Source organism: Osmia bicornis, chromosome 3 (genome assembly GCF_907164935.1).
Source record: "Osmia bicornis bicornis chromosome 3, iOsmBic2.1, whole genome shotgun sequence".
Taxonomy (NCBI): domain Eukaryota; kingdom Metazoa; phylum Arthropoda; class Insecta; order Hymenoptera; family Megachilidae; genus Osmia; species Osmia bicornis.
In genome coordinates this window covers 10,130,480-10,157,926 of record NC_060218.1, presented here as the reverse complement: position 1 = coordinate 10,157,926, position 27,447 = coordinate 10,130,480, and the positions used below count along the sequence as shown (strand labels likewise).

The 27,447-nt window shown below is 36.9% G+C and overlaps 1 protein-coding gene and 1 long non-coding RNA gene across 2 annotated transcripts; both read left to right on the top strand.

Moving 5' to 3' along the window:
- Positions 1-7,826: 7,826 nt before the first annotated feature.
- On the top strand, positions 7,827-10,026 carry LOC123987691. Its single transcript, XR_006829297.1, has 3 exons — positions 7,827-7,937; positions 9,589-9,731; positions 9,807-10,026. It is a non-coding gene; the product is annotated as an uncharacterized LOC123987691 (long non-coding RNA).
- Positions 10,027-14,680: 4,654 nt separating this feature from the next.
- LOC114874297 (nuclear receptor subfamily 2 group E member 1) lies at positions 14,681-21,548 on the top strand. Its single transcript, XM_029183468.2, has 4 exons — positions 14,681-14,747; positions 19,833-20,069; positions 20,299-20,516; positions 20,877-21,548. Exons 1-4 carry the CDS (start codon positions 14,681-14,683, stop codon positions 21,546-21,548), a joined length of 1,194 nt encoding a protein of 397 aa, XP_029039301.1.
- Positions 21,549-27,447: the final 5,899 nt, after the last annotated feature.

The following is a 27,447-nucleotide window of genomic DNA, read 5'->3' as shown; positions in this document are numbered from 1 at the left end:
AATTTTTATTTCAATTAATTTAAATTTAACTTTATCAAATTAAAAGTAGGGTGGGTCTATTCCACCCTAAACAAAAGTCTTTAAATTTATTACTATTTGCATTGAGTTATTTAATATTTTTTTAAAGCTTAACAAACACTTTTGAAATTCGTAGATGTCGATGATCCACGGTTCGTAACCGCAACATGACTTACAATCAGTTCTTCCGCCACTCGACCGGCATCGTCAGCATCCCCCGGAGCTCGATGAAGAGGGAAGACGCGATCCTGAGGGATCCCTTTGGGCAACAATGGGTAGGTAAATGCGGAACAAGAAGCTCGGAACCTCGAATGACCGCCTGCCTACGGTGGATAATGAGGAAGAAATTAGTGGTGCGTGAAGGTACGAAGAGGCCACCTGTACCTTTACCCTCCGTCGTTTCAGCAAAGGAGAAAGAGGCACTCGTACATATCCTTCGTCCTTCGCATCGTCACTCCTCCCACGCTCTTATTTTTCAGAAAGGACTCGCCTCGTAACGCGAACAGGCACAAAGGTACTCCTCGAAGCCATTCAGCCGGCATAGATCCTCGATAAAACATTGAATGCCACTCCTCCTGTCCATTCATACCTCTCCTTCATCTTGTTTCTCTCTCGTGGACCTTCGACCTCGTAGGTAAAAAACGACGTCTCATCTTGAATTAGAGACGTGGATGGACACGCATGACGGTGGCTGTCACTGAATTTTTGATGACAGTCTCTGTGTTTATCGGTTTCTTTCAACTGATGTCAGAACGATAGTGGTTAAAGAAGGACATCTTTGGATGTAGTTTTGTTGTTTCCTTAGTATCTCTCTGAGATACGTCGTTGCTTTATTTGTGCCCTTCTGACATTTTGTATTCGTGTTTTGGAAATTTGATGGATCACAGGGTGAGCTGTGAACGAAATATACAGTAAAGCTCAAAATTATTCAGATGTTTATGAAAATTCAAGCGATTATGTATTATTTTTTATTTTAAATGATTTACTGCTTGCTTTCTTCTTTCAGCTAAAAATTCTATATGGTAGAGTGAATTGGAGAGTAGAATAGGAAACAATATGATGCACCTACCACGGTATAATCAGACATGCGAGAATACATTTACCCTCGCCATACACGTGGCTTGACCCATGGGAACCTATCATAAACTCGTTGCTGTCATGTTTTAATCGTCAGATGGGCATCATTAGTCAACGAGATAGTTGGGCAGTGACAAGTGTTCTAGTTTCCGCTCTCAATAAAGTGTATAACAAGGGCATATGATGCGAACAGAAGTTCACAAAATATCATGGTAATAATTAATATTTTGCAATTAGATATTAATACTGGAACTACCGACTGAAAATAATGCAGAAAGTTAAATAGATAAAGCCATTCTTTATCTCGATAATAGCCAACATACATTTCAACATAAAATAAGAAGCTTGAAGCCAGTCGTTTTGACTGGTTTGGTAGTTATGCATTATATTTAATTTTGCAAAAATGAATTTTAATTAAGCAAAATGATGACTTAAACCCTCCCTAATTTCACATGCTTTACACAATACTTTCACGAACGATTCCCTCAAATTCCCTGTTTCATACTTGCATTTCAACACCCTGAAGAGGTGCTAGAGCTACTACCGGCGGATTTCCCCTTCTGCAAGGTCTCACGTGTTAAATCGCGAGGGTAAGGCGACGAGAAGGTGCTCGATGCCTTAATAGAAGCAAGAGTTGCCGCGGATTTCACAATGGCTCAGCGGGTGTTCGCGATATAAATATTTGTCTTCGACAAGATGTCGGGGTGTGAGCAAGTGCGAGTTAGGCCCACGTAGGCCGAGGGGTGAAAATAATGGCAACGCGACAAGGTGTACGTTGAAAGCACGTGTGTGAATATAAAATGCCGGTGTTAGCCAGGAGTTGGTCCTTAAGCGAAGGAAAGCACTCCGCCACTTGAAAGACAAAAAACCTAGCTTCGCGGCGATGGACCCGCATGTCTTTGCTTGTCAAAAGTTTGTGGGAAACTTTTCTGAAGAATATGAAATGTCAAACCGTGATCGTGCTCCTTTTCGAGAGGAGATTTTTAAAAATTATCGATTAAGTTGAAAAAAAATCTGTAAAATTTGAAGCCTTCAAAAATTAAATACAATACAAGATATACTATTATTTTTTATTTAAATCTTTCAAATCATATTACAGATTTATTCGGTTATTATTATTTTTACAGCACTGACTTTTATATTTCTCTCTTTGTAATTTCATTAAAACATTTAGATTGTTGACGTATAAAAAATTTTCCATTTAGGTACAGACACATAATTTGCATATAATGATAAGATCATTCATTGCAAGGTTTCTCAATGAACAACAAGGCTGGTCGTTGAAGAAACATTCTCGAACAGCAATGATTGATTCGTCTTCTTATTCGAGGACAGATAACATCAGGTTTGACACTAATATCTCAGTGTTGGTACGTTTGGATGGGGCTAAAAGCCGCCCTCCCCAGAATCGGGACATCTACATTCAGTTTGCAGGATAATACCAGCACCTACAGATGGCAAGGACAAATCACTTAACACGATCTGGCTGCTTGCTCGCATACTTTTCCTTCGTCGAATGACAAATTATTTTCCATTATCACCGTCGATGACGTATGCTATCAAAGGTAAAATATGAGGACACTCGATTCTATGGAACAGAGTTTAATTAAGAAAAGTGTCTGGACAGATCTTGTCGTTCTGATAATTTCACTCGAAAGTGTCTAATTAACAAGAAATGATACATTCCTGACTTGACAATGATCGATTATTATTATTTCATTCAAAATTTGAATGAAACGATGACTTGATTATGTTAAGTTATTTATCGTATCGTGTGAATAAAACGGATTGAATTAAATCATTTTTGAAATATGTACTTTTTTCCTTTTTTAGTTCTTTTTGAGTTTTTGTTTAAGGTCGTTTTAAATGCTTGTTTCATAAGGAGAAAAATGAACGTATAAATGAAAGACGCATGCGTAGGGTAGTATTCGTAGGCGGGTGTTAAAAGAGGCGTGGTGTCTAAGAGGGTGCAAATTACCCCTACAGTTTAATGGTTAAATTCGAGTCCAATTTCTCATGTATCCCCTTAATCATCGCCCCAGCTTCTTTATAAACTACATCAAATTTTCTAATTTAACAAATGATTACATACACCTCTTATAAAATTTTGTAGTAATTTTATTAACAGCAAAATTTAATTTGAAAAATTATAATTTTCTTTTACTTAATAATAATCCGAAATATTCTCTAAATTTTTACATACTTATTTTTGAATTCATTTACTGCAATTTAAAAATACTAATTGAAAAAAATGTATTGCAATAATGTTTCAATCAAGTCAAATATTAATAATATTACCATGTATTTAATTTTTAATTCTTGAACATACTTTTTGTCACTGAGCTTGACCCGAAGGAGATCAAGATCAGTGAAAATCTGTTTTCGTAGGTTCGCAGTGACGTATATTACGCGAGAGGAATAGAAAAGCTCCATTTCTAAGGGTTTCGAGGGAGGGATGGGCATAAATCGTGGCCGCGATAATGGAATTCTCAACGGGGGTCGCGTTGACACGGCTGCGAAGTGTCGTGCCGTAGGGGTAAATAGATCGACGTAGTGACGATGCCAACGGGGGTGTATCAAGAGGGTGGTAACCTCCTACTTATGCCTACAAACGTCTATACAGGGTGTGTATCGTGAACCTACACCCACGATTTAATTTTCATTTAATCGTGAATTAAAATAATCAAAAAATTCTCGTTAAAAAATATTTTTAAAGAAATTTAAATTTTCACTAATCTTTAAATTAAACAAAATTTTTTTTAAGGACTGGTATAAAATTAAATTAATTCATTTTAATTTTCCCAAAAATTCAATGTTAAATATTAATATTATAATATCAAAAATATTTTGTTACAAAACGTGCTCCATTTACAGACAAAAATTTTCTCTGCACTAAAAATCTTGAATATCATTTCTAATATTATGAAAAGTGGATAATCATCCATAAATCCGATTCTGAAGCAACACCCTGTATACAAGCGAGGTACCTTACGAGCAAATGATTAGATTAGCTGACGAGGAGGAATGGTCCCCGTGTGAACTCTCCCATAGAAGAAACACGTGCTCCATTTTCCCTCCTTCTCTTTGCACGTATTCGTTCCCCGTTCCGATCTTTTTCTCCTATACTGGCAGACGTTGTGCGTTTTTCGCATGAATCACGTCTCATCCCGTGGATAACCACCCTCGTTCGACCTCTGTTTATCTCGTATGTAATACGACGTTGACCGGATCCTCGATGGTAATAATTCCGATTTCGGACTCACCTGTCAAATTACTGATTCCATTAACACGATTATCGTCGACCATCCGATGTATATCATTTTTCCATCCATACATTTCCGTTCTCGATGTAATATAATACTGGCATAATATATAGTGCAATTTAAAAGAAACTCAAAGAGAGAGGGTGATGTGGTAGAAGTGTGCAAAATATAAAGATAGATGGAAAGAGGAAAATTATTTATTGAAATAATAAAGTTTATGGAAAAATATTCTAGATATTTAATAACTCCTTTTTTTACTTATCAACTATGGAGCATAGAAGATAACCAGTTAATAATTTTCTCAACTAATTATCCCATATTAGTGAGTTTGTCTTAATTTTGATATCTTGAGAAAGAATTATATTGCGATATTTAAAAAAATAAAAGTGGCCTCTATTTTTTATTAAAAAAGGAAAGAGAAATTTTTGTAGTTCTTGACAATCGGGCACTGATTAATTTTTGTTTACAAAATTTGCATATCAGAATATTAAAGATGTCTTAAAGAATTACGTAAAATAGTTACGTGCGACAATGATTGGTATCAATGTCAGGAAAGAAAGTATCATTATCAACCCCAATTTTTATTATCAAAAGATATCAACAATGCCTATTGTACTGTTCACAGTAATTAACAGCGACACTTCATAATGTACGAGGTACAGAGGCCCTTTCAGATCAAGCACCTTCGCGGCGCCGATTTTTATGGAGGATCGTCAGGTAACTAATCCCGTGCTAGCATACTGACGACCGTTAATACCTTTCACAAAATTCTGTTTTTTATTACCTTAAGCTAGCAAACTCCATCCCGCCACAGACAAACGGTATTACCAATAATACGTAATCCTGTGTTGTCTTACGCTCCACGAGAACGTAAATTAAACCGAAGCTTCATCGTATTTCTGCATAAGTATGAGAAAAAATATTCGAGCCTTTCAGCTAGGATTTCTTCAAGAGGAATCTTATCGATGGTAATCTGCTTGGATTAGCCTACTGGAGTGCATATTGATTTACTCGAAAGAGAAAGCTACCGGACATTAAATGGAAGGTAGGAGTTCAGGTGAATATGTAGAAAAATGAAATTTTTTCCATTTTTCATTTTGCAGAAAAATAACATTTCATTATGGAAACTTAGAATTTTAGAATTTCAAAATTTTGGAAATTTAGAATTTTAAAACTTTGACTCCTTGTTTTTTGAAGTGTTTTTTGTCAAAATTAAAAAAATCATCCTTTTTTTGTAACACTTCGATTAAAATTATTTTGACTAATATCCAGATGTCGTAACTTTCTCGATGGCTCCTGGAATCAAGAATCGATTTATGTCTCTCCTCATAAATTTTTGGTAATTCGCCTGGGAATTGGTAGCCCATTGTCGGGGATGATTGTTGCGGTTTGCTCGTGAATGGTTTCAATAAACAGCATTTCTCGGCAAGAGTCGAAATAACAAATAAAAATGAGATATGACACGTTGGATTTCAGAGAAAATTTCGCAGAATTCGGGTCAGTCGTGCGCCGTCTATAAATTAAACTGGTCAAAACGAAACGAGGCAGGACACGCGAAAACACAGTGGTCGTTTCTTGACCTGTTAACCGATAGGTGCAAGGGTATCCTGGATTTGGGAAAAACCAACCTCCACGACTTGCGACCATTCCCTGATTGTACTTTGCCCGAAAAAATCGTACCCGCAGAATGAGCGTCGTAAAACCACAACAATGAAGGCAAAACGGACCCTTGACGATTATCGGTAGAGTAAAGGGCTGTAAAAATTGTTGGCGTACGTCCGGGGTGTCTCGTATCTCTTGTAGAAAAGCACGGATTAAAAATACGTACCTTAACGATCGTTGATGTTAATCGACAGGATAAACCAGGCATTTTTTATTTTTATTATAGCAATGTCCTGAAAAGGTGTTTGAAGAGATTGTAACTTTTGTGAAATAGAGTGCATATTAGAGAATTAATATTCCTTTTGTACAAAATTTAATCTTGAAATTAATGTTGAAATATAATAATAAAATAGCTTTTTCCCAATATACATTATTTTTATTTTAAAGTTTACCTACTTGCATAATTTAAGTTGCATTTATTTATAAAATTGAATTTTTCATAACAACCCAAAAAATATACCTGATATATGTAATTATAAAAAAATAGCTATTAATTACCATTAAATAAAAAAGAGTAAAAATCATCTGACGTGATTCTAACTCGAGGAATCATTGTCGGCGTGGTCCAGCTAGCGTCGAGGGGGTGATATAGTTAAATCTCATGGCGCTTCCGGAAACGCTTTGTACGGTGCGGGCGGGTATTGAATGACGCATATAGTTCATACCAAAGAAGCACTTCGTCAAAAGGCGAATCGGACGGCTAGCAGGCGAATGAAAAGAAGAGGCGAACGGCGAAACGGCGTCGACGAAATTTGAGATCTCGAGGAGGCAAAATGAGCACAGTGTGGGCCTCTCTTAACAAAATAGGACAGAGAGAATAATAACGAGAACGGTGACGGGGAAACGGGGGAGAGAGAGAGAATTCTATTACGCATTGCGGGTTCGAGCCTCTTTGAAAAAGAACTTAACCTGCCGTCCATAACAGTTTTATTTAAGTAACTTGATATTGATATTTATTGAATCGTTTGCGATGAGCTTCAATTATGATTTAATATATTATTCTTTATCAATTTTATAATTTATTGGTGGGGTTATTTCTATTATTGAAATTAATGTTTTTTTCTCCCTCTAAACTTACTTTTAACCCTTGAACAGCGGAGTCTGGGTCAATCAAGCTTCAAACAAGGATATTAACTTAAAATTAAATAGATAGAATGATAGAAAAATAATTTGTAAAAGAGCAGTATAAAATTTAGAGAATGACAATAATATGAGATACACAGTTAAATCAGAATTGGAATTCTCTCCATGGTCCGCCATCCGAGAGTTAACCCTAGGTACCAGAGTTAAGTTCTTAGGGTCATTTTAAACCGTACATAAAACAACATACGTAAAATATAGAAAATTTATTTCTAAATTTAATATAAAATACCACCTTCCAGAAACCCCACCCCTCTTCCAATTCTCTCGATTCCTTGAATCACCATCAAACAGTCTGCGTCCGAAAACCTGGTTTGTACACAAAACGATTCTACTCCGGTTCCCACCGTGATGCGTCGCAATCATGCTTTGCCGAGGAAAGAGGATATAAAACAGTAGAAGAAACGACGAGAAAGAGAGAAGGTAACGGCGAACTTGAAGAGGCAAAGAGAAAGGGAGGCTGAAGTAGGTGAGGCCAGCGAGTAGGCTGACAAAGAATCGACCATCAGCACTGTCAGCACTGGCAGTGGGCTCGAGTTACGTCACTGGCTAGGCTGTTGTGCTTTTACAGGACGGCCATTGAAAAAGTTCGCTCACAGTCAGTGCGGGTAGTCGAAGGCAAGAACGCCGGGGGATCTTTTCCGTTCCGGAGACAAGAAGACGTCTTTGCCCTTTCATGGAAGAGATGGGAGTGGTTCCAACTGAAACGCGGCCCGCCATCGTGAATACATACGCGAATGGTGGAAAATGTTCCTGAATGCTTCAATGGATATTACAGTTGAGAATCTTATAGTTACTTGCGATCGGATGTTTGAAGGGAGGATTTATTGTTTGATTTAGGGTAGGTTTGGTGCATCTTAACACCTTAGATGAATGAAGATCCATTATTTGCTGAAAGTCTTCTAAATTGTGAATTACAATTAAAATTTTATTTAGCCTTCTTAATAACAATTTTGTTACTCCCATTACCTTTTTTCAAAATGATATTAAAAATCAAATTTTTAATACCGTCTAAAAATTGTCAACTTTTCAACGTCTGAGAAGTTCGTTCGACAGAGAGGAGGAGAAAGATTCCCACCGAATGTCCTTCTCTCTTTTTTTTTTTTTTTCATCGGTAATAACGACGAGCAGTTTCATAGTTCTTGGATAGGTGAATGCGTAACAAGAAGCCGGATGTTCCCGCCCAGGATGGATCCACGTCTTGCAAGGTACCTTCAAGGAGTTTCCTCGCCTTCTTTTCAACCCCTCCCGAGGTGTAGCGTCTCTGATTTCTGATCTGTTAGCCGGTGCAGCTACTTGTCACTCCGGTGCACGCCCATTTTTCATCGAAAAGAAACCATAACGTAAAGATATGTTCGTTACGATTTTTCGAGATCCTAACCGACGACTGATTTTCATAACACTGAACTTCCGGCCGACTAACGAACGTTAGGATGACAGACCGACGTATCTTCTCCTTTTCAAGTTCATGACTCGTTTATAAATATTTCTTCAAGAAGTTGCAAGAGAAATTGTGGTCATGACTTAAGATTCAGGTTAAAGATTCTCACGGTTAAAGCTGTTGGGGTTGTTGAAGTTAAAAATTATATTATTTTTAATTACTGTACGTTTCCTCTTCTTTTCGTGGAACGGTTCAAATTTATTCTAATTCTTATTTGGCTTTAAATATTTTTTGTTCCTTAGAAGATGCCAATACAGTTTCAAAATTTCCACACAATTTTCCTCGAAATTTATCATAAGAGCTCTCAAAAATCCTCGAATTATATTTTCAATGGGAACATCGTTTCCCATGTCAAATTACGTTCTCATGTGGCAATAACTCCGCATATGGCGGATTTTACCTCGTTTCATCAAACCGAACAGCCACTTTCCACCCTCATCGTTCAGGTAAAACACGAGGGCATCGGTGATTCTCGCATCTATACCATATCGATCCGACCATATGTTTCATGTTTCCCATAGCGTTAGGAACACGAGTGCTCTGCTTAGAATGAGAAGCAACAGGTTGCTTTCCTGTCATTGTTCTAATCACGACAGAGATAAAACGATTTTGTGCATCACGCGAATGAAATACAATGTGTTGAAATAGTAATTTATTTTCTAATGGAACTTCATTGTGAAACAATATGGGTTGGGATTAATTTTTGATATATGGGGATAAGTTTATATTTCTTTATCTATAATATTATAGAAAAATTCATGAGATTTTTTTAAATACTTAATTATTTCATTATGAAATGAGAGTTGAGAAATTTTTAATTTAAACTTTACATTAAATTACTGTTGTATATTAAAAATAATTTGTTATTATGCATAATTATAATTTCTCTATTTGAATTATTTGTGTAAGGGTATGTGAGATATTGTAATTACAATTAAAATGTTTATGCCATTATCCTAATTTATTGAATTTCTCTATTGTTTACAGGACACAATTTTTCCAGTTACCGATAAATTACAAAAATATCGCATTGTGGAGGAACAGTAGGACGTCGTGAAGATTTAAAGGGACAGGCAGGTGAACTCTGTAAAAGGCAGCTTCACTAAGGATATCCGAGGAACAGAAACAGAGTCAGTTCAGAAGCACGAGCTTATCCTCCATTAACGCGGTGCACGGCCTAACCTTCGCCTTATTTTCGATTCTAGGACCGTTCGAAATTTTGACGGAGTCCACGGTGACCTATAGTGTCTGCCAAGTCGACCGTATGATCGCTATGGGATTACCACTTGCTCCAATGATCCCAAACGAGAAGGCGCTTCGACTAGGAAAATGTCAACCTAATTTTGCAAGATTTCTTCTGAGGTTCCCGAAAACGACTTAAGAAGGTCCAGAGTTTATTCTTCCCTCAGGATAGTTCGCTTTTGATCCTCCATATGCAGGATGTATTATATTATTTTCCAGAGATCTTGCACTTTTTACATTTTTAAAATAACAATTTAATTTATTCATAATATTTTTCTTAGAATTGAAACGATAAGAAGGAAAAAACTAATTATAAATGAAACAGAGTGATAAGACTTTAGAAATTTTCAAAGTTAACATTCTCTTATTTATGGTATGCAAACATTTTTATTCCTCCTAAGCTACTTTTTTTTATTATTGAACCTTGGTTAGTAAAAGACAAAAGTGAAGGTGGAGGGTGGATTTTTTCCGAATGAAACGAAGCGCCGTAAAAGGTGCGGCTTACAGGCTCCTTTCACCCCCAAAGGACGAGCCTGTCTGAACCTTGTTAAATGCAATACCAGTAAAACAAGGCGCAAACAGTGAATAGCACCGTCGGCAGATTAGAGTTTCTGCGACGACCCGGAGTGCTCCCGTAGATGTGGAATAAGATAGCGGCGACATAAGACGGGGGCAGGATCTCTACCTGGCCTCGCAAGTTTTTGGATTTAGACTGCTAAGCACGAGGCCACTTGCAGGCCGTGCAAGCTTACGGTCATCGCATCTTCTTCATCGTCCCCCCTTGTTCTCTTCTCTTCGAAACTAGGATCCTTCGTCCTTTTCCATCGACAGCCACAGAACTGGACCACCCGTCGATCTGTTACTTATATAACTCTTTGTGAGGATCGATGGTCGGTCGAATTAACGACAATATTGGTGGCACGATTAGCCCGAGAGCTTGTACTAAACTGGCTTTGTGCTGACCCTATTATCGGCGCCCTATCTCCTCGCATTTATCTTACGAACATACTCTTCGAGAAGATCCTACGTACAAAGGTGTCTCGATCAGAGCAACGGTATTTAATATGGTTAAACCTTTTGTCGGGGATGATGTGGATAGGTGTTCTCGAGAAGTGACTGTTAACCCCTTCAGGGTGAAACAGAGTCGGCCTAAAATTAACTGACACGCGTCCATTGGAGTTTTATTAAGAAAAGTGAATTTCTGGATTTTAACTCTCGAAAAATGGAGCTAGGTCCAAAATTTATAGATATATCAATTTCTAAATAAAAGAATTTCATATAATGGAAAATATTTATAAAAAATTAAAGTTAAATTGTTATCGTTTGCATTGTATTCTCAAAAGCAAAAATTGACAAAAATTGAAAATAAAATTTTATTAGTGCTTCGAACTTTTGATTAAATTGAATAATTTGGTATGGCCTTTGCATGTTATACCCAATGAGATCGATAACATTATATTCCACTAGGTAAGCTATCACCACCAATTTGTTCCCCTTAAACGGCAACGTTCCCCTTCTGCGATTCACTGAACATAAATACTCTTAACTTTTTGTACCCGTTCCTGTAAGCGCACCGTGTGATGCCAGACAGTTGTATTTTAATACCGAACCCGTAACCAGCTATGTACTGTATGCGTCCACTAAGTTGAGACTCGAGGCGGTGCCTACCGTTCTTTTTCTCTGTCGACGCGTATACCTTTCTTTTTCTCTGTCACGCGACACATTTCATTTCTACTAGTAGTTGTAACCTAGGAAGCGAATAGCGAGAATGCGTGTGAGTCAACTGTATAAGTGTGCGTGTCCTGGCCTGGCCCATCTAGCTCCGACCAATCAGACCCAATTCCTTAGGAGTCTCAACTTAGTAGACGCGTACAGTACTTACAAACGAATCTACTTTTTCACCTTCTCATTCAGTGCATTCAAAGGAGAGGAAGAATAATTTAGCATCGATTGATAAAAACGAATAAAAGTGCATTTTATTAATGTACCAAAGTATTTAATTTTTATTGCTACTCAACAATTTTGTAATATAATATTCTTCATAAATGATGTATAATTGCATTTTTAATAGGATAGCTATAGTTCAATATATCACCGTTTATAAATATTTATTTATTATTTACGTTATTAAAATTACCAATAATTTGTAGCTTAATGCTTTTGCATATAATTCTATTTTCATCGCGATAGCTCCAATTTAAAAACGTTTTTTCATACCTTTTTAAAAATAAGAAGATTTTATTATAAATAATCCAATTCAGCAGCAAAATTATACGGAAGAAAAAATCTGAACGAAGGTAAAATTCTTTCAATCTACAAACTGAAGACGTCGTATTTCATTTTCACGCTTGTTTCATGGTCTCGTGTAACAGAATAGAAAAGATAACTTCAACAGATCCGTCTGTCATTGTAAAAATTTTTCCTGTAGTTCGATAGACAATTGTACCTACTTTGATCCCGGTCCTATTACAGGCCGTTTAGTTGCATTTGCCTTCTTGACAAAGCGACTCGAATCTTTTATTTGCGCACGAATGCAACGCAAAACGCAGCATGCCTTTGTGAAGTCCCTTAGGGACAGTTACGTGGATAATCTTATTTTTCGACATATTGCGGCAAAGCCAAAAAACGAGCCACGGTTCGCTGAGCATTCATCAAAATTTCGCCTTTCTGTTTACCAATCCAAGGGTGCAAATATTAAATCAAAGACAATTTTCTGTTATCACTTTATTATTTTCATTTGGAAAATAACCATCAGTATTTAAAAATATAATTTTCTTATTTACATTAAGAATTAGAAGCATTTTAGTAAAAATAAAGAAATACAGAAAAGTGTGCTACAGGGTTAATATAAATTTCTATTAGTTTAAAAATATCATGCTATTGAAGGAAAGCTATTTTAAATAAAATCGAAAGTGACTTTCATTCATATAAATAAATGAAGATAAATATTGGAAAACTGTTTAACGTAAATTAAGAAATGACTAAATTCATCCAATATTTGTATAGTATTTTTTCTAATCAAACACCACTTGCTCACATCTACCTGCGTTAATTAATCGTTAAATTAATAAACCCCCTTTCTCCACTCCATGAATTTGATCGCATCAATCAGCACGCGGTGCACATAACTAAAAAAGGAAATCCACCCCGTGGCTGCATGGGGCGATATCATCGAGAAGGTCCTTGAAACCGGTATGGGGTGATCGAGAACTCGATCCAGAGATCCAATCTCCGTAATATTACATCGGTTATGACGGATTCTTCGCGTAATTCGTGCACTCGATTGCCGAGTGCGAGTACACCCTAAACCAGGTTCCCGCGCGAAGGGTGCGCTCTTCACGAAGGGATGGGTCACGAGATAATTCAAGATGGAGTCAGGGAGTCAGGAAGCGGACGCATCTGCCTGCTAGTGTATTATTCTATGGTGTATATTCTGTTTAACCTCCTCCACGTATCTCTATTCAGAATAGGAATGCTTCCTTCTTTCATCTTCTCACTCTTTCTACTCTCTTCCTCTTTCGCTTTCTTTGTTCTCCGTGTTCCTTTTTTACCTGATATTTTCATCCACGCATCAGTTGATCTGAAAAACTATCGAATACATGGTTTTGCTTTTGTTAGAAGCAAGATTTAGTGAATTTCTTTTTTTTAATTAAGAATTTATAGTCGCATCAACAAGAAAGGTTTATATGGATCTTAAATCCATTACACTTGCAATCTGCCATATTAAAATTAAATTTTTGAAATTAAAAGAATTTCTCTATAAAAATGATTGATAAATTCATATAGAATTTGTTTTTCTTTTTTAATATTTATTATTATATCATTTGACGATATTGTTTTGGATGTGTTAGAATACTAATTACTCTGAATTATTTAATTATCATTGTATATAGGCAAAGGTTAACCCTTCCATTATGAACAGTGTAAATGTGTTCTTCTAAAAAATTAATAAGTTTAATAACTTTTAAAAACGTTAAAAAATCGAGCTATGTAAAAATAAAAATTTTCATAAAATTAAAAGATAAATAATACCTCAGGCAAGGGGGTTGAAAAAATCCATTTATATTATTAAATTGTATCAACCTTTCCACATTTCAAAATCTAATAATCAAATTTAACAATTAAATTATCGAATATCATGAAAAATAAAAAACTGTTAAAATTAGTCGAACGAAGTGTCATCTCGAAAATCCTTACGGCAGAAAATTAGCCGTTGTTCGTAGGAAGAGGGTGACGAGGCGATCTAGCGGCAAGAGGTCCACGAAATCCACACAGCAAAAGGGGTGGAAGTGGCTTCGTTTTCACCTCGGTGCTGGATGAATAGGATCGTACAAAGGGTGAGGAGGGTGGGGAACATCTGACGTCTCCGTTCGTTCGCCACTTCTCCCTGCTAGCTTCGCCTGACGTTCAACCCCCGGCCAGTCAGGGTGGAACCAGCTCCTTTGGAAAGGACCGCCCTTTTTCGAGGGTAGGGAAGTCGTCGGCCAATGAAGCGTCACGACGCCGTTCCTGCAGGCCTGTTTGAAAACGGTCAGGAGCCGTGCTTACCATCAAGAAGTCCTCGCTACGATGACTGTCAGTCACGTTTCATCGTGGAGTTAGCCCTTGCTTCGATTATCAGGAGGCAGGAAGTAACGTCGAGTAGTCTCCTTCGGTTTTTCGGCAACGAAACATCGTCCTCGTCACATGCAAGTTTTCAATACCTGACGAACCATCGTCGTGATTATTTCGTGTACGATCGTTCGTGAAACATCTTCGTGGTTGTTGTTGAAGTTGTTGGTTATTGGAGATACCGTTCACTGGACGTTGCTGCGATAGTGGTGGTTGTGTTGTGAAGATGCAGAACCAGGAACCACAGATTGGGCATATGCCCGTCTCGCAGCCGAAGATGCCCGCCTCTTCCAGTAAGATTTTTCTTTTATATTTTCTGATTTTTTGTAATATTTGTAGTGGGTCATCCGTCGGTTATATTCTGATTTGTTTGAAAAAAGTGCGACGTATTTTTAATTTTTTTTTTGTTATTATTTTGCGAATTTAAGAGGGGGTTAAAATTTGCTTAAGGTACGTTTATTTCATTTGAAAAAATTGATATTTTATTCAAGTGTAATTCACGTCAATTTTTGGAAGCTTTGTCAAAAATACTAATATACAGTGGTTGATATAATTAATCAAATATTCGGTTTCGTTCTTCTCAAATGCAATACCTTCACTATTTAATTCAGCATAGTCTTTTATATTACCGTGAATTATTTTTTAATCCATTTTATAGAATGCTATCGAATGTCACCGAAAAATATTAATTTTCTTAGCACTGGTTATTCGTCAAAACAAATTACAAAAATTACTTCAAAAATTCCATTTTTTGTTCCAAACTTTTTATTTTATTTGGCGAAAACGAAAAAGAAATTCTGTTTTCGCCGTCGTACATAACGGTTCTGATGTTTCTCACGTAGGCAGTAATAAAACAAAATCCTGGTTTATGGTACTCGTTAGCTCTGAAACCACAGTTGTAAAAGACAGCTACTCCCGAACCTGGTGTCACCATCGAAGGAGGTAGTAATTGCCCATCCTTCGAAAAATCGTACCTGAACAATGATGTTACCTTTTTCCTATTTTATTGCTCAGTTATTGTTAGAATTCACAGGTGATGCTATGTTCTTTACTCACCATTTTTTGGTCCGGTATTTGCAATAATGAATTTCTTTAGGATTACTTATAGGGTTGAAACTTACTGAAAGAAACTTAATATTTCAAAATCTTTTTAAGAATTTTATCTTCGATAGGTTCTGAACATTTATAATTATATGAAATTTCAAATTTGTTATTCAAAACATGGTTTAAAAATAAATTGTTGTTATTTTACTCAAAACAGAATAAACAGAATATTAAATCAAGCATAGCTACCCTTAATTATCAATTTCTTCTCAATTTCTGTTCTAAATAATTAAAACCTCTCTTTCTTGTGATTAGATTCTATAATGTTCACGTTTGATGCATTAATCACGTTTAGGAGAGGGTCGCATCGTTAATTATACCGCAGTAAGAAAGGGTGTTTGCCATCGCGCGGCTCATCTCGTGTGAAACAAATAGCATATGCAGCATTTAAATGACACGCACGGTCCGTACATTTAAATGATTCGTCCCCGGTGGTATTCATCCATGAGAAAATGACAGCAGATGGTCGAAACACACCATAGCAACTATGAATCTCCGTGGCTTACTAACAGGTTGTCGTGGGTGGTTGAATTCGAGCGTCATTTGGCGAGGAATCAAGGCGCTTTATTATACTTTCATCTCGTAAATTGTTTTAAAACCCACCTGGTTAATTTACTGCTATGATTACCTTTTGAATACACCTGCGATTACTTCAATGGTTTAATAAAATATGTATATTAGGTATTGTAGTATAGCTCTTAATTATTTCAAATTCGACATTTCGTTTCACACAAAAAACTTGCCCTGAAATAATTTTACAAAAATTAAACAAAATTATTATTTTAATTTTGCTAAATCTTTTATAAATTTTTCATAAATATTATTCTTCGGGTTTGAAATAAATCGTGATACCAAAAACTACCCCGAAACAAGATCTTGATAATTTTTCATTAATTTTATGCAGAGATTATAATTATTAAATGCGTTTCAATAACAAAATTTGTGAAAAGGTGAAAGGTGCTTAGCAGGGGTTGGGTTGCATATTCCAACCCTTATAATCGCGACGGGGTAAACAGATGACGGATGAATGCACGCATATTTTGCGTATCTATCGATGGAAGGCGTATGGTTTTTCACACATGCCGCGAAATTCCCATGCTCCACTAACGATCCGCGTAACATCTGATGGACAATGACACGATTATATCAATGGTGATGTCATCTGAACAAACTAGAAATGAGATATCACCCTTCTGTTTGTCATTTCATGTCGTGGCTGAAAAGATTTTCAATTTATTAGAATTTCATTACATTATACATATCATAAAGCTTATTTTATGTTAGGTAAGTTACGTGTAATGTAGACAAAACTTTCACTTAAATCTGCCAAGGGATTTTAATCCTAAGATTTCTAAGATTTTTTGTAACGTATAATTCCAGGGGAAGATTATCCCCAAGGTTCACTAAATACTTTGCTTAATTCTCGAAAATGAAGGATTTTTTATACACCTTTCTCGAATTATTATAAAAACGTAAATATACTTTAAGGAAACAGAATTATTTAAGCAGTTTAATACTCTTCATAGGGATTCGAGGCACAAGTACCCTAAAATTATTTTCAGCAATTTTGTAGGATGAATTAATTGAAGGAATATATAGCCCAAGGCAATGATTACGTACGAGTAACTTTGAAAACACGAATTTACGCTTAATTTCTCATTCGAGTTCACGGAGTACACAATCGCCCTTCTTCACCCTTTCGCCTATAATCGCGACAAACTTTTCCCTAAACATCACCCTCACGAAACGGTAACATCGAAACTACTCGACCAATGGGCTTTTAACGATAAAAAATTCTGTACAAAGTAACGTTTTAGCCTGAGTGAATCACATCCGGTTGAATCGACCCCGAAATTAACCCTTCAACGATTGCAATTTGGGAGAAGCAAACTTAAACTCTCTGCGATATTAATATTTAATAAAAAGAAATATTAAATTTCTTAGAAACTAAAAATAATTGAAAAAGAAATATTTGTCATAAATAAATCATTATTTTAAAAAGAAGCTAAGGAAATATATTAATCGAACCAAAATTTATTTAAAAAGAAAATTCATAGAATATTCTGATAGTTAACAAGAAAATGGAAAACGAATGAAAATATAAGGAGAAAAAAAAGTCGACCTTGTGCAAGACCCTTTCCCTTTCAGAATGCACTTTCAGTCTTGGGTACTTGAATTGCGTGTGGCTAATCGCAAGTAAAGCGTGCGCTTCTGAGCATTCGCCTCCTTTTCATGTCCTATCCGGTCGAGGGTCGAGCTCGATCACTGTAAAAATCCCATGAATGATTGATGAGTCAATGGCGAGGAAAGCGACGGTAGGAAGATGATTGGCTCTCGCTAAAACATAGACTTCGATTCCACGTCGATGAAAAATTCAATCGCGAATGACTCGCGAGCCATAATGATCGAATGCAAGTTTGATGGTTGAAAAGTGCATCGCGTGATATGAATACGCGTTCCTTCGTGGGCGCCTTTCCTCCTGCTCTTATTTCTACGTCTTTCCATTGATCTGGAATTTCTTCAGATTTCAAATTTGCACTTTTTTTCTATTTCTGTGAACAGAATTTGCTTGGACATTAGAAATTAGAAAAATTGGCATTAAACATATATCTACTTTTAAATTAAAAATAAATAAATGAAAGATTAAACTATTGATTAAATATTTTACATACAAGTGTTCAATAATGAATAGTTATATAATAATAATTTTAGCAAATGTCGTTCCACATCAATTTTGAAAAAATTACAATGCAATAGAATGCAATTCATTGTTTCAAGATACTACTTGGAAAGACGTTTGCAGAAGTTCTAGCGAAAGTTCTGTACGTGAAAAGTGTACGTGTTTGCAATTCAACTTTCCCTTTATCGTGGGAGAAAAGGGTCTTCTGTATCGTGCAAGGGTGCACCCCTGTCATTGCGACCTGTTTTTTAATGCGTGCATCGTATTTCATATAATGCATAGGTTTCTATGAATACATCACTCACGTAAAAACCTTTCCTTCGGTTTCTTGCTTTTTCTTCATGCGATAGGTACATATTGTCGAAAAACATTAATAAAATTCAATGGTATCGATAAGTAGAACACATTTCATGAAATCAACAGGTTGTTGCGTTTCTGATAACCTGTTACCTTAACCTATTAAGAACCCCTCAATGAAACAATACAATTTATCATTATTTGCAAATTTATTTAATTTATCAAAATCATTTTTTAATTTTCTATTCCTCTCACTAACATAAACAAAAATTTACAAAGTCCAATAACTGTTCTGAAAATGATTTATTAAAATCATTTCTTAATTGCCTATTTCTTTCACTAAAATTAAAAAAAAAAAACAATTTCCATAGTTCAATAACTGATCTGAAAAGTCTATACAAAGTCTATACAAAGTCCCAGTGAAATCTCGACTTCTTATCTGACAAGCAAACACCTCAGGAAGCACACAATGCCCATCGATCTCCAAAGCCACCCCCGCGAGCTTCTTTCCATCCCCATAACTGATACGGGAGGGTAAAAAAGCGCGGCTCGAAAACGTTTAACCTTCTCCCATAATAAGATCCACGTTAAGTAAAGATAAAGGAGCCGAGGGAAGCGATCAAGGGAGATCAGGCGATACGAGCGAAGTGTCGCGTTTCTGGCTGCTCACTTAAGGGCTGCTGAATGCAGCAGCCACATCCGGTCTATTCAGCCCCATTCACCAGCCACGTCGTTCTCAATGGCGTAGGCGGAGCCCGTGACAACGAGTTGGTACCCCCATTATAAACGCACCACACCCTTGATGTCCCACGTAGAAGGGCTCAGCACCAACGAACAGGTATAGAATCGCGTACGTCCAGGAGGTCCTTCTAGCTTCGGCGACAAATCGATCCATTCATCGGCCATGTCATTCACGGGATCCGTGTTTTCGCTGGTAAACGGGTTCCGATCCAAAATACTACCATTCTTTCAGATTAGACTAGCGGCTTTCTTCTCGGTTTTACCAGCGACAAACGGGATACAATGCACCGTTTAGGAGCGGGTCCTGAAGATTCCGGGCCTTCTTGTTTGGCTCTTTGTCGTGTTTAGGGAAATCGAAGCGAACGACAGTTTGATGAAATTTTGGTGCAGAGGTTTCTGAAGGGACTCAGGGGTTTTATGAATGTTTGTGTGGCGAAAGTGAATTTTTATAGGGCTCTTTTAGTTCTCCGAAACTTGATTTAAATAAGAAGTTTGATCGATGAAATTTATTAATTAGGATTCCTGAACTGATGAAAAATTTATTTTCTTATTGCAGGTCGCATTCTTTACGACATACCTTGCAAAGTGTGCCGGGATCATTCTTCGGGGAAACACTATGGTATATTTGCGTGTGACGGGTGTGCAGGATTTTTCAAGAGATCGATAAGAAGGAATCGCCAATACGTTTGCAAAGCAAAATCTGAAGGAGGATGTATGGTGGATAAAACGCACCGGAATCAATGTCGAGCATGTCGCTTGGCCAAATGTATTCAAGCTGGCATGAACAAAGATGGTAAATTTTTTATTTTAAATATAATATTCAATTTATCTTGAAGCATTAGAGAATAAATTGTGTTTAGTCGACATTTTTTCAAGTCAAATAGTCGGTAGCAAACACTCAGATAATCTTATCTTGGAAGGTACACGTTTCCTCGTAATCAGTATAGAGCAAAAAAGCAAATAAATCTCTGCCCATAATGTGCGCTAAACATCGTATTAACGCGAATTTCATATTTTTCCAGCTGTGCAACACGAACGTGGCCCACGAAACTCGACTCTACGAAGGCAGATGGCCTTATATTTTAAAGAACCCGAAATGATGGCCAACATGGTGCCCCCACCAGCCGGAGCCTTGGATCTAGCTTTGCCCAAACCAGAACCCCGAGTTTCTGTCGCAGCGCCAGCCCCTCACCATCCCCTTCCACACCCTATTTATTGTAATAGCATGGCCATGTCGAAGGTAAACCTAATTCCATAAATCATATTTTATCATACATGTTTCTCACTTTTAAACAACATTATTTACTTGTTGCATTAAATTTCTATTACCCTTTGATCTGTATTTAACCCTTTCGCTTATAGAAGATACCATAATCATTAGACGTGCAATGAAAATTTTTGGAAAATCTTTTTTCTAATTTCCTCGATAACCTTAGAATTTTTCCTACAATTATAATAGCAAATTTGTTAATCTTTACTCAAAATTCTAGGAAAATTCTAAATTCAAAGACTCTGCCATTCAAGACCACTTTTTTTTGCAAATTAAAAGATACTATATTGTAAACATGAAATAACCTTAAACCTTTTTTCAAATTTCCAGATTCCGGTCAGTATGGCGGGTCTACCATCGGTGCCGTTGATCCCAGCGATAACAGCCGAGTCCATCTGCGAGCAAGCTGCGAGATTACTCTTCCTGAACGTCCACTGGGCAAGAGACCTGGCTGTTGGAACGAACCTAGCGATGGAGGACCAACTAACCCTACTAGAATCCTCCTGGAGAGAACTGTTCCTCTTAGCAGCCGCTCAAATTCTACCGACACTAGATCCAACCGCTCTTCTTCCTCCTGGTCCCCAGGGATTGGGCCTAGCCGTTGAAGTGAATCGGTTCAAAGAGACCCTGGCTGGTTTTCACGCGATGAACCTCGATCAACACGAATTCGCGTGTATCCGAGCGATCGTCCTCTTCAAGGCTGGTTTGGACAGCGAACCTCTTCCCAGCAGCAGAAGCAGCAATGGTTCCGCGTCGCCCAGTACCGGAAGTAGGCTCAGAGATGCGGCCGCAGTGGCGAGATTGAGAGACGGAGCTCAGTTGGCTCTTGGACAGAGATTAAGTGGTGCATCCTTCGGAGCTCTCAGGTTTGGGAAATTGTTGCTGTTGCTGCCGTCGCTTCGTTCAGTCTCCACCCACGCGATCGAGGAACTATTCTTCCGGAGAACCATTGGGGTCATCCCGATTGAGAGGATCATTTGCGATATGTATAAGGCTGCTTGAACGGGTCATTCGGAATCATGGTAATTGGAATTAATCGAAAAGCTTTTGGATTAAAAGAGTTTTGAAGTGGCTGAATTTTTGTCTGAAGAAGAATTTATGAAGATAGAAAATTTGTTAAATGATGACCTGAGATCATCTACTCTGAATATTACTCCGTTTTAGAGTTTTATTACAAGGACCTGTAATTCTCCAAAATCTCCAATTATTATGAGATGTATATATAATTTGAGCAGAAGTGGACATTTTAAAAGAAAGGTTTATTAGTAAGTTGGGAGAAAGACTGTGGAATAATATTGAATAATGAACTAACTCCATTAATTATTGAAATAGGCGCAGAATACTCGTGGAAATCAACTGTGATGGGAACATATCACAAAAGATAAAACACTTAAATGAAAATGTTTTATAAATGAATTATTTTTGTATTATTATATTATACTGAAACGAAAGTTCGTACAAGGTACGTCGAGAGCAATAATTCAGCAACTATACGTGTATCTTAGTGACATTATGTTTTATTCGAGCGAAACAATCAAGTTTAATTCAAGAAATTATAGATTTAGGGTAGTAATGTTTATAAAATGTACTTTGTTTTAGTCGCGTTCGTTGCAATATGAAATACTTCAAAACGTAAAAAATTTAGGAGTAATTAAGGATTTTTAGTTAGACTAAACGAAATGAACCATGTGTATAAATGTAAATTACGATAAATTTGTATTAATGTTAAACAGCAATGATTATTTCAAATGTACGAGGATGATATTATCGCGCCTATGGCGTGCAACTTAATTGTAAATAGAGCTTTAAAAATATGTAAATAAAATGTTACAGAACATAAAGATTTTCAAGCTCCAAATTACTCTTTCAATTCACTTTCAATATATTCATTAAATAATATAATGACTCTTAGCTTTTCAAAGTTACTTTTATCAAATTAAAATTCTAACAAATAATAATTAAAATTTTTTATTGATAAGGATTCGATTAAAATATATATTGCAATTAAAGAAAATTCATAATAATACACATTATATATTATTTTATTATTAATCATTATTTACATACTTGTCATAATAATATTAATAACAAGTATACGATTTCATAAATAAAAATTTCCTTAAATATTCCATGCAATGGAAAGCGAAAGGTACGGCAGAGAAAAGGTACGGTAAACAGAAGCAAATTACCATTTTTTTTTCTTTTTCCAAGAAAGATTTCGAAACGCCTTGTACCGTCGGCGAAGAGAAGAGAAAAAAAGTTTCACGGCTAGCCAGGAACATCTAAATTTTACCTGCACTTTCGCGATACAATGAAACGTATTTCATGGGAATTTTACGGTGATTTGAGTGGTAATCGCAGTACAAAGGTTGGCCGCGTCGGACTCCTTCGAGGCTGTCAGTATATTTAGAGGTATTTCCTACCGTAGACCAACGTGTAATCACTAAGACGGGTAAATAATCGTTTTGGTTGACCGGTGAAAAAGCATCCGAGTATACCGATGGAAGTTGGCTGGCAAAGTCTGCATCGTGTTCTTTGTAAAAAATGTCACACACCTTCTCGGATAAATACGTTCTGTTATTTTTAACGATGATCCGGGATCAATGATCCTTTTCGGGGTTGATTATTCGATGTTACAATCAAGTGTGTATAGCCTCCCAGTTGCACAAAGATATTTATTTATTCAGACTTTTTTCGGTGTAATTGAATTTGTTTAAGGGATCTTTGAAACTTCAATACAGAGTGAAAATTTAAATTGGAAATGTACAAAGAATAGATAAACAATTCAATAAAATTTTATTTTATTATTTCGTATATCATTGCAGAACTTTTTAGACATATTTTTTATAAAATTTCAAAAGAAACGCATCGTAGTAAAAAATATTCTCACGAGTTTGAAGATGAAATAAAAGAGTGATGCGGGAAATGTGTCGGCGCTGGCTCCAACGGTGGTCGAGTGACTCTTCTGATTCGCATGGCTGAACCCTGAAATGTTGCCACTTAACAGTCGTTGCGTTCCTTTGCTCATAAATCTGTTTGTATTGATACATAGCACCTCGATAGGTACCAGCTTAATTCCACAGTCACTCGAGACGTTCGACGATGTAACGAACGTCGCGTCGGGTTATTCTCCTAGAAGGATGTTGTAAGGTTGTTGCCTTCGAGTGATTCTTGTAGCAGTTCTTCAGTTTCTATAAAGGACAAGAAGAATTGATGACAGTTTATGCAGGTAGAATTATTCTTTTCAATATTTTACTATAAAATTTTTATTTTACAATTTTAACTATTCAACAATTCAATGGTTCAACAGTTTTATCTATTCAATTTGAAAGCTAGCATAATTGTAGCTATAAATTTACATTAAAAATTGAACATCCTAAGTGTCCATTTTTCTTCTTTCGAAGTTTGCGAAAAACCTTTCTTTGATAGTTTCTTGTACCTCAAATATGACAAATCATTACATAAGGGAAACTTTGTGTTACTTAATACTTCATTAAATATTCATAATTTTACTAATATTTCATGCCATTAAATACGATTATAATTTCACTTTGAAAATTAGTCATTTTTCAATATATGATAAATAGAGCTGTCTAATATAATTCCTTGAATAATCTTCTAATATTGCAAAAATATGAAATATGCAATTGAAAAATACATAATATCCAAAGAAAAAGTGTCAAGTAACAAGAGTTGCGATCTCTAAACGTCGCCCGAGTCGCGCATCAGAGTCTAACACAAAGCACAAAGCATTGGTACGGCAGCTAAAGGTTGGATTAAAAGGTGACCGCGGAGTCCCTGAAGGCTGAAGGCTCAAGGATTTCGGATTCGAACATTGTACGCTGACAAATTACTCAGGTAAACAGTCCGCCCAAAAGTATCGGTGAACGTAGTCCTAAAGGGGGCTGGCCCTTCGATCTGGACAGTTCGTAGAATTTTTTTTGGGACAAGCAGATGTAAATACCGCTTCAACCGCGTGTTGCGAGTCTTCTTAAACAAGATGAGGAAACAAAGCAACGGATACAATTGGTAGTGAAACAATTTTACCTTTCAAACCACTGTTGTTTCGAAATCAGAGCAGGGTTACTTATTTAGGACCGTTTTTAAAATTTTGAAAATAACGCCTCTTCGAATCTATGGTACAATGGGGAAAATATAATTTAGTAGATAAAAATGAATTTATATATCCTTTTATTTGTAAAAATAAATGAAATATTAATGAAGCAGCTATTATACAATCACAGCAGTATAAAATTAAAAAATGAATTGAATAGATCCCTTTTCTCTTCCCACAGGAGTGGAACGAAAATCCTCGAGCAAAAGAAGTTACCAAAATCTAGATCGGTGAAGTGCAGCAGTTTTTCTCTCCAGTTGCTCGTTAATTGACTACAATGCCGGCCGCGTATGGAGCGCATTTTCTGTTTTGTTACCTCAAAACAAAGCGTACAATGGCGGCTGATCCATTTGAGAGGTCACTCGACCACCGTCCCCGATTTTTCCCGTCGAAGAGTTCGACAGGACGCTGCGGAGTCCGCTCGAGGATCAGGCGACGAAATCGAGATTGTAACATATAGTCGAGTGTCCTTTGTTAAACCACCGGCGGAGAGCGCAATTACATCCTCACCCCCATTGTAACTCGACAGCTTTTTGTTACTGTTACGTTCGGTTACCTTGTTTCCAGCGATGCCAAAAGGGAGGCAGCCAAGGTATAGGGTGAGAGAGAGAGGGTAACACAGGTTAAGCAGAGAAATTGCCACGTACGGCTTCCGTATATGGTACGTGGACTTTGAAACTTTACAAAGGGCAGCCATGGTTTTTTTTTCTCTCGCGGGGTAATTACGCTCCCAAAGATCTGGGAATTATACGTGCGGTTGGGTGATGCTGAAGGGCCGGGTCCTCGGAATTGGGCAGACTGTCGATAATGATGCAGCTAATGCCGTGCTCTACATTGAAAATAGACATTTCTTTCAAGGTATTCGAATATAAAAATAGTTAATTTTTAAATATCAAGTTTCAAGGTTTCATTATATTATCAGTGTAATAGAAATATTTTTCTATCGTTTCCTTTTAATCATTTAACTATATCTAATTTGTAATGATAGTCTAAGAAATAATTTCAAATCCCATACGCTACAAGGAAAAAAAAATGACCTCACCATAAAAGAAACTAAACAACTTGAAGGTACACAATTGTAAAAGGCAAATGAAAATAAAAGACCTACATAATTATCCACTAACAAAAAGAAACAAAAGAAACTAAAGGCAAAAAGACAAGAAACGGTCGATCGAACTAATAAATTATAACGAAGAGAGAAAAACGCGACTGTCGAGATCATTGTTCCGATGATTGTTTCTCGAAATGACCCGCGTGTTACGCACCCCATTGGCTGTCTTAGGACAAGGTGCTGATGTACACCACCGGTGGGAACCACTTGTCGACTTTGTGAACGAATACAGAAGGAGAGCAATTACACAGTCGTGTTGGTACGACTGACACAATGCCGACTGCGGAGGTCCCTTTTATTTTAAGCGAAGGAATTCTATTCGGAAACAGAGCTGCACCTACCGTATCCCAATCGTTCTCTCTGTTCGTCGTCCATTGTCGGCTGTTGTTTTCGTTGTTATTGCCACCGCTACCGGCCCCGTTCTGATTTCCATTCAAGCTTCCGTCGGTCTCGCCATCCAGATCGGGGATTATTATTCGCTCGGTTGGAAACGTTACAGTATTACATCGTGAAAGGCGCTGCCTCCTCGAACCAGAAGCACCACTTTTCGCGAGTGGTCCACAGGGGTGGCCGGTGGACACAGAATTGTAACATACGGTGTTTCGAGGGTTTCATTAGATGGAGATGTTAATTGCGAGCAGCACGATGTGCTTTGATTCTTCTTGTTACGCTCCCTACCCTTTTTATCTGCGTTTTTTTTTTTCTTCAAAAAGAGGAATTCAAAATTCCAATTTATAATTGTCAGAAAATTTGAAAGAAATTTGAAACTTTGCTAATAATAAAATTATAATAATTTTTTGTCTCGATCTTAGGGGTGAAAACCTCCCCTTACAAAAATTGAGTGTGAATATTTAGAAAAGTAAAAAAAAATTTTTAAGACGACTTTATAAATCATCTGACGGTTTTAAAGCGTAGAGAAACAAAGCAGAGACTCCTGGACAACGCCGCTAAATCACACGCGTCGGCACGCCTTGAATGTAGCGTTAAGGCGCGCGCCCCGCGTCGCGGAGCACTTCAATTTTTCATCGTGAATGAATATTTGCACGTGCTCTGGAGTGTCTCGTGTCAGGAATTTAATAAAGCAAAGACGAGGATGGGCAGCACGTACGTTTTCGTCGGTTTTCACCGACGCAACGATCTTTCCCTTCCCTAGTTAAGGGATGCCAGCTGGCTCCTCCCACCCTTTACGACGTCTTCGATCTTTCTGGCTAACGCATTTTTCTTAACTCCTCCAAAATATTTGCCTTATTTGTTGAAGGGACGTTTCTGCTTCGCTTGCGAGTTAGAAATAATATTATATTCAACCTTAAATTCGTAATTCATCCTCAGACTATAGAATTAGAACCATTTTTTTTTTAACCGACTTCGAAAAAGGAGGAGGTTACTCAATTCGATCAGTATATCTTTTTTGTTATTAGTAAAATTAAAAGGCTTAGATGAAGGCTTAGATATTGTAAAATTATTTATCCGAATCTCTCCCAAGAAGTCAGAAATAAATACGGTTACAAACCAACCGCATTTGGAAATTATTTTTCAAAGGCAATTTGAAGAAAAATTTTTTGCCCATTTTAATAAACCGTACCGATTCGTTCCCCCTTTTCACTCTGGAGTCGTTCCATTTTTTTCTATGGTAGCTGCGTTCTAAATGGGGGTTTTTCGAGTTCCAGTGGCGCGCT

What these genes read in the sequence shown, in the direction of transcription:
- LOC114874297 (XM_029183468.2), top strand. Translation starts at nt 14,681, where the DNA reads ATGCAGAACCAGGAACCACAGATTGGGCATATGCCCGTCTCGCAGCCG. An exon ending in GAAGATGCCCGCCTCTTCCA is followed by an intron (nt 14,748 to 19,832) that starts GTAAGATTTTTC and finishes TTCTTATTGCAG; the next exon opens with GTCGCATTCTTTACGACATA. An exon ending in AGCTGGCATGAACAAAGATG is followed by an intron (nt 20,070 to 20,298) that starts GTAAATTTTTTA and finishes ATATTTTTCCAG; the next exon opens with CTGTGCAACACGAACGTGGC.